This window comes from Sander lucioperca, chromosome 12, assembly GCF_008315115.2.
Source record: "Sander lucioperca isolate FBNREF2018 chromosome 12, SLUC_FBN_1.2, whole genome shotgun sequence".
NCBI lineage: Eukaryota > Metazoa > Chordata > Actinopteri > Perciformes > Percidae > Sander > Sander lucioperca.
In genome coordinates, this window is record NC_050184.1 from 29,653,868 (window position 1) to 29,661,379 (window position 7,512).

At 40.1% G+C, this 7,512-nt stretch overlaps 2 protein-coding genes across 13 annotated transcripts in view; one reads left to right on the forward strand and one right to left on the reverse strand.

Moving 5' to 3' along the window:
* Positions 1–2,518, reverse strand: part of LOC116062200 (ankyrin repeat and SAM domain-containing protein 1A-like) — a 73,435-nt gene extending 70,917 nt beyond the window's left edge. For 3 of the 12 annotated variants that reach the window (XM_036008472.1, XM_036008470.1, XM_036008469.1), the window contains exon 1: positions 1,894–2,511. In XM_036008472.1, coding sequence (XP_035864365.1) covers positions 1,894–2,072 — 179 coding nt within the window. In that variant the 5' untranslated portion in view covers positions 2,073–2,511. Of the gene's footprint in view, positions 1–1,893 lie in introns of all 12 variants that reach the window. The other 9 variants (XM_036008471.1, XM_031316824.2, XM_036008468.1 and 6 more) reach the window with 7 other exon arrangements.
* A 618-nt stretch (positions 2,519–3,136) lies between these two features.
* On the forward strand, positions 3,137–5,184 carry taf11 (TAF11 RNA polymerase II, TATA box binding protein (TBP)-associated factor). Its single transcript, XM_031316825.2, has 6 exons — positions 3,137–3,411; positions 3,638–3,849; positions 4,099–4,229; positions 4,319–4,406; positions 4,486–4,582; positions 4,724–5,184. The coding sequence occupies exons 2-6, from the start codon at positions 3,679–3,681 to the stop codon at positions 4,852–4,854; spliced, it is 618 nt and encodes a 205-aa protein (XP_031172685.1). The 5' UTR covers positions 3,137–3,411; positions 3,638–3,678; the 3' UTR covers positions 4,855–5,184.
* Positions 5,185–7,512: the final 2,328 nt, after the last annotated feature.

Consider the following 7,512-nt stretch of genomic DNA (forward strand, 5'->3'; position numbering starts at 1 on the left):
TATGCAAACTAAATCAAATGCCATACACAACAGCCACAAGCCCCCAGGCTGTCCCGTGGTCACTAATTTTGCAACTTGTTATAGTCTAAAAGTCTGTCCTACAAGCTTAGATCTCCACAGGAAACAGGCATTTTAAGACACCCGTAGTTCATTCATTTCCTACAAAGTCTAGCCAATAATTTGCCAGTGCTATCATTGCCAAACATTGATTACTCAAGTCAGAATAGATGACACAATGGGCTCTTCAGTCCGCACACAGATCTGTGAGGGAGAAACAGAGCCAGCCTTGACTGCATGACATCCCTGAATTGGATTTCCGATTAGACGGCTTTAATGTAATTACCTTGAGTACATTGCAGTCTGTACTAAGTAACACAGCGATGCATCACCTAGAGCCGTAACACTTGTTCCTTAAATGAAGGTGGCTGGCACCAGGATCCCAGAGGAGCAGAGCAATATTATATTTTGATTGACAGATGTTCACCTGCATGTGCTTAGCATTTAAATAAGGGTGCAGAGAAGCCACTTGTAGGCTTTTGACATGCAGCACTTAACCTGGCCATAACTTTGATCTTAACATCTATAAGCGATTTCACTTTCATCTATAGGCTGCAGACATACAGAAGTCTATGTAGCTCTAAGAAGGCTCTTCTCAACAACAAAGCTGATCTTTTCTTGCTTGCCAAGTCTTAATATTGCATACAATCGCTGTCTCAGCTATGGATGCATTATGAAACTAACATCCTTTTCAGAAAAATATGTTTTAGCCCAGGGAAATTCAACAACCCTGTTGTGGCCCATTATTCAGATAACATCTGTGGGACAAAATGAAACTAGGAACTTATCAGATCTATTACATTTCGTCCTATTATTTCATATTACCCAGAAGCCCTCGTCTGCACAAAGTTACAGGGATGGAGAAGGCCCAGCCAAGCTGCCTCTTCATAATACTGTGAGGAATTTGATGCAATCTTACATTATCAAAAACCGGTACTCAGGCCCATTACCAAAGCCTTTACCAATATCTTCCATTTAAGGCAAATGTTTCCTGTTCTGTAGACCAGCACTCCAAATCATTTTAGGCATTTTCATCTGAGCATCTCCAAACTACAGTATGTGCACAGATGGCATGTTGGCAAGTATGACAGGTACTGTATACTGACTAAAGGTTGCTGTCTAATTTCTAAATCAGAACTCACAACTAATATAGGAGGAATGTGCAGGACAAAAAGCATTGGTGACAAGCAAAACCTCAAAAAATGACGAAACCTTTCCAGCCTTGCATGGTTGGTCTTAAATGGATGTGAAAAACCACATCAACCTGAATGAGGACATCCCTGTGACCGCTGATAGATAGAAACGATATCTGCCAAGCTAACACCTATGCAACTGAAGTAAAGAAAGGGGGGTTTTAAATCTAGAGCTGTTTAAAAAGATTTGCAAACGGTAAAATAATGCTCAGAGTCTGGTTCTGACAACTGGCTTTCTACTCCACCTTCACCATGAGTGTTCAGGTCTAGACTGTATGTTAGCGATTAATAATGCATCTGTGTTAGTTTTTGAAGAGCTCATGGGCTGTTTTGTTGCAGGTTTCTGTAGTTTAGTTGCATCATTACTAACCAGGTCGGTTATGGACATTACAGTACAGCTGGCAGGGACACAGAGCTGGAAGCTAACAAAGAAGCATGCCACTGCTTCTGCGCTGCACTGGTTAAGGTTGTGTTTGTTTGGCAATGCAAAATACGCATTACACTGTCTATGTAGCCAGGGGTATTTAAATGCTTTACTATAGGCTTTTACAGTAAATGGTCAGACAATATTTGACAGCGACAACTCTGCTGACTGTCTCCCATTCATTTATATCCGCCTCTGATTCCCTATTTCAGAGCCTACCTGAGTAGACTGGAGAGCGGATGAGAGGAGGCGCCGTGCCCGCCGCTGTTGCCGCTTCCACCGGTACCATACAAACCACTGCCGGTCCCAGCGGACTGTCGCTTCCCGGATAAAAGCTTCTCCACAGTGGCCAGGTTCCCCGTGCGCGCCGCTTCAAGAAGTTCCTGCTCCTTCCCCATCGCGAATCCCAGAAAAAAAACCGGAGGAGGCGCGGGGAAGAGAAGAAAAAGGGGGGCTTGGTTGCGGGAGTGAAATTCCACTGCGACTCCCGTTTTCTCCCGACCTCAAGTTATTCCTCAGTACTGCTCGTGTGGCGAGGAAACAAAAGCTCCCACCGCCGCTGGATCCGTCCGTCCCCGATCCACGGTGCCGCTGGTGCTCAAGGGGGAAAAGTTTCGCTCAGTAGCACGGTACCACCATCAAGCAAACTTCCTCTGACCAGTCGCCTGAGCCTCGTCCGTCACTTCCTCGAAACTGCCCTTTCTTTCTGTACCTCCAATCCAAAACGCTTCAGACACACACATATCCCCTAGCTCCCCCGCCCTAGGCTCTAGCGGCTTAATAAGGGAGGTGGATGGGCTTAAGCAAGATGGCGCCCGAGCTAAATTATGTTAAATGGGCAGGATTACACATCCAGTGTTTGAAATATCTAATTAGTGTTACATCTAGAGTCCAAAGCAAATTTCCAAACCTATCCCTTTCATTTGTATTACAAATTATAGACGTATTAGAAACATTTATTTACTTTTAAAATATATGCTTAGGCTACTGACCTACAGTATACTCTAAGTAAAGTTGACTTGATTTGATATAGGCTACTGTCACCAAATGTAACAACATATTTTTAAATGTAACAACCTATTTTTAGTCTATTATAACAACTGGGAACTGGATGAGACTTTCACCAATAACTAAGAAGTACTGTTGGCATTCATGACAGTTTTGCTGAAAACAACCCGTGTCAAATTCCCTCATGGGGGTGTGAACAGGAACATTTCACAACACCTGAGATGACATAGCTAGTCTGTTAGTAGGCAGTCTATGGGTGAGAGGTAAACAGTTGGGATGGCTGTTGTAACATAGTTTAGAACTTGTGCCTTAATAGTTGAATCGTAGCCTTCTTTTTAAAAAGTTGTTCCTAACAGTTAAAGCAACAAAAAATTGTTTGAAAAGTGTAATGGTCGCTTGTTTGATCCTTTTGATGCTCTGTGTGTTTATGTCTTGCTGCCTGTGTCTATAAAGTTCGTTCAAAACAGGAAACGGAAACCCGGTGCTAATGCTATCAATAAGCCGAGAAAACTAGCATTCTGATGCCATCGTTGCTCTTAGACTAAGGAGTTGCTTAAATGTAATTAATTGTAAGGGCAATCTCTGCGTTATGTGTTAGCTTCCTTGCCAACTAGGGACTACCGTGCACTTACTAAACTAACCTTATACATCCATGAAACTAACGTTAGCCTACCTCCACCGTTAGCTTGGCTATTGCTGCTGTTTTGTTGACGCCTAGCTGCAGAGAAGGTAGGTGCATGTGGTAACCACCCAATTTTTATTATCTAAGTTTGATCATTAACACATACGTAGCTAAAATACTTTTCAGCTGAGTAATGTTGTAGATGGTTATGCTTTGTCATGTAGCGGCAACACATGCTCCAGACCTGATCCGAGTAACGTTATGAAAGCCAAAACGATAGCTATCTAACGTTAGCTAAACTGGTAACTAACTACTGCCTTGTTGATATTTCAGAATCTGAAGCTGTCAGCCACTGTTAGAGGGACTGAGTAATTATGGCTGACCCTGCACGGATCAAACCTGAAGCTAAACCTGAGAGAACAACTTCTGCTAACGAGGAGCATCCTAAATCAGGGGGAACTGAAGATGTGCCTGCCACAGCAAAACCTACAGATGAAAACAAAGAGTCATCCTCGCAAGATGAGTCCAAACAGGAGGTTAAATCTGTGAGTTCTGCAGCTTGATTTGTCTAACAGTGGCGCTCAAATAAAACACCAATGGACCATACCAGTCATTTTCCTTTTAACAACAAAAAAAGCCAAACATCTTAAATCTTAAATGTAAACTAAACCCAAGCAGCAGTACAAGAGTATTTAAGTGAATGCCGTCTTGACGATATTAATGTTTATGTGGCTTTACAAAGGGAATGTCGTTGTTTTTAGTGGCTCTAACATTTTTTGTCTTCCACTGTAAAGGAAATGGCAGCTGGAGAAGATGAGGAAGAGGGAACCTCTGGTGAACCTTCTGCTAAAAGACTAAAGGTCGAACCAGAGAAGAAAAAGGAGAAGCGCCAAAAGGTTGATGAGGATGAAATACAAAAGATGCAGTAAGACTGGTATTTCTAACGGAATATTCAAATCCAAAACACACCCAAATTTGCATGGTGAACACCAACATTACTTCTTCTTGTCTTAGAGTTTTGGTGTCGTCCTTTTCTGAAGAGCAACTGAATCGCTATGAGATGTACAGACGTGCTGCTTTTCCTAAGGCAGCTATTAAGAGGGTAAGCATGTATAAACACTGACTCTCTTTTTTTTATCTCTGGAACTATTTTATTGATGTCATTTTTTTCCATTTTCTAGCTGATCCAGTCCATAACAGGATCATCCGTGTCCCAGAATGTGGTGATTGCCATGTCTGGTATTTCCAAAGTTTTTGCTGGGGAAATTGTTGAGGAAGGTGGGTGGCAGACTCACAAAACAGAACACGTTCAGATCAAATGAACTGAAATACATGTATACATAGTTTTTATTTTGAACTTCTCCCTGCAGTTTAAACTTTGCTATTGTGTAGTTAAACAGTTTGTCTTTGTCCTCACAGCATTGGACGTTTGTGAGAAGTGGGGAGACACACCACCGCTTCAGCCCAAGCACATGAGGGAAGCAGTGAGGAGGTTAAAGAGCCGAGATCAGATTCCCAACACCAAGTACAAGCAAATACTCTTCCACTAAGGCACCGGTGCTTTAGGTTGTATGGGGAGCATGCCTTCAATAAAAAAGTGGTGCCATAGCTTGTGCAGCCGACTAGACAGATTATTTTCTACTAACCAGAGTCAAAATCAGTGATTGTAGTATTGGAGAATAGTCAATACAGACACGATCAAGTGGGTCTCTTGCATAAAGACAGCTGTAGAAACTCTACTTTGACCTGCTATCCACCTCTAATTTTTAAGGTAAATACTTGATGCAACATACAGTGCAAATGGTGTGAAATTCTATTAATGTATTATGGTTGTAAATACAGTACGTTTTAAATTGCTCTGTTGTTGTGGCTCAATTATTAATTATTAAATCGTTTTGGAGAGGCTTTTTTGGGGGGGGGGTTGTATGATGCCTTCAAGTTCAAATGGTTTGAATTACAAAAATGTGCAGTTTGTTTTTTTATAGTCATAAAAGCACCCATTGGATATTCCTTTTGACATTTCAAAAATCCAGTTTTGATCTTTTTTCAGATTATAAAACCTCACGTGAGTAGTCAACTGCAAATTTTGACTTGTCAATTCAGCTGATCTCAGAATTGACTTAAGTTTGTCTCACAATACTAAAATAAAGAATGTTTCAAGATTTATTTGGAAATATGTACTTTTTATTCAGGTTAAAGTCGAACAAACTAATCCGAGTTAGACTTGAACGTATGGGTTGCTGTATAGCTTGTCCAAAAAAATGGACGCAGTTTGATTTTTTTTTTTTTGTTAACCGGAAACATGCATTTTCTATGAAAACTTAAAGGCACAACTGAAATGTGTTCAGCAATTAATCATTTATTTTACTTTTAAAATATTTTCAACATACTAGCTTTGGTTCACAGAACCAATGTTATATTAGTCTCAATGAAGTGATAAAGACAATACAAAATTCAATGTAACTACACAACTGACAAAAATACTGAATTACATCAAAACAAGTGCAATTTCCAGTGAGTTTATCACACAAGTGCAAGTGATTCACAAGGCATTAACTATGCAACATCACTTCAGTACATGCATCTGCTTTCAGTGGCAACAAATTGTCAGGTTGAAGTGAATCTCGCTTCAGTCTTCATCTCGCTTCACTCTTCATCTCTTTTTTGCATGGTTATTAACACAGGTTATGAGCAGATGGAATTCAGAGCACCAGTTTGTCAGCAGAATAGGGATGCTACTTAACAATGAGGCCTGACAGAGGAGAGGAAAACTGGATACACCTTACAGCTACATGTTGCATCCAGCATAGGAAGTTTAATTTAGTATCAGTGTATATGTGTCTACTTAAGCCATGCAAAAACAAAAACATCAAAAGCTGACAAGATCACAAATATAAGTTACACTGAGGTTAAAGGGCAGTATCTCTATTTTATTACACGGATATTAGGATGTGTTAAGTATACATGCAGTTGATGGGAAAACTAAACTGGTAGGCAGGTGAATCATTTTTCTTTGACATTAATAATCATGAAAATTGAAGAATTCCACATCAAAAATGTGTAGTGTTACCGCTCTGTCAGTTTTTTGGTTAAACCAAAGCAGCCTTTCTATTGCTTAAATATTGTACATTCCTCTTTAAAAATGCAAATCTGTCATCCATAGCTTGCAAGGCAACCAAAGTCAAGAAAGAAAAGATAAAGATAACATTTTGAATGAGGAATGCTCTGGCAAGTTTAGCCACCAGAGGTCTCCCAAGCACACAATGGGAAAATGGTGAATGGTGAAAGGTGGCTGTAACAGCTTTTGCAACCACTGAAATAGATAACCATACCTCCACAGGCAAAATGCTAAACCACTTATTTAACAATAGAACATTTGTACTGAAAATGTAGCTGACAGGACTTTTTCATGTACAAATTCATTGTTTGAATCCATGCATGATTTATGCATAGAACAAGGAAAGTGACAGAAATTTGAACTGGCAACTTGCCTGATAGATAAAATCTGCAGCAGATCTGGATTAAACACACTGAAAAATCTCAGTTTTTGTAGTGAATTTTGGTTTACATGACACTGTGTGCATACAATATCAGTACCACGTTTTTTTTCTTTCTTAAATGTAATTTTCTTTGATTGATATGGCTTCAGTACACTGTAAAGTAACTGGTCTAACAAAACAAAAAAACACGCTTTGAAAAATCTAAATAAATATACAAATAAGTTCATGACCATTGTACTTTACATGACAAATGTGCACAGAGGTAATAACACTAGCAGTCTGAGTTGTTTCCTGGCAAGCTACAAAGGTTTTAAGGAGATCAAGTATTATAATTCTGGTAGCTGGTGTAATCCCAAACCTCTTTAAACCAGAGAGTTAGAGTAAAAAGACTAACCCAGCTACAATACTGAAGCTACTGTGCACCCTGCTCTCCACAGCCGAGGGAGAGAACAAGAGACGAGTCGTTTTGAGTTGACATTCGACCACAGAGCACATTGTTTCACAGTACAAAAGAAGCATGATCAACTTCTCACAACTCAAAGACTAATAACACTGGGGAATGACGCAACCTGCTTTTTGAGAACTTCAGTGTGTGACCATTCCACCTTGGTGATAAAGCAAGGTGGAAATGCGACCACCTAATCAGTGAAAGCCGTGTTCGGTTTCCTTAAAAAAAAGTGCAATGTTTTCCCCTACCTTTCACAACAC

Excerpts from the sequence above, each read along its gene's own strand:
- taf11 (XM_031316825.2), top strand. The coding sequence starts at position 3,679 with ATGGCTGACCCTGCACGGATCAAACCTGAAGCTAAACCTGAGAGAACA. Across the intron at positions 3,850-4,098 it reads CCAAACAGGAGGTTAAATCT|GAAATGGCAGCTGGAGAAGA; the intron begins GTGAGTTCTGCA and ends TCCACTGTAAAG. Across the intron at positions 4,230-4,318 it reads GATGAAATACAAAAGATGCA|AGTTTTGGTGTCGTCCTTTT; the intron begins GTAAGACTGGTA and ends TTCTTGTCTTAG.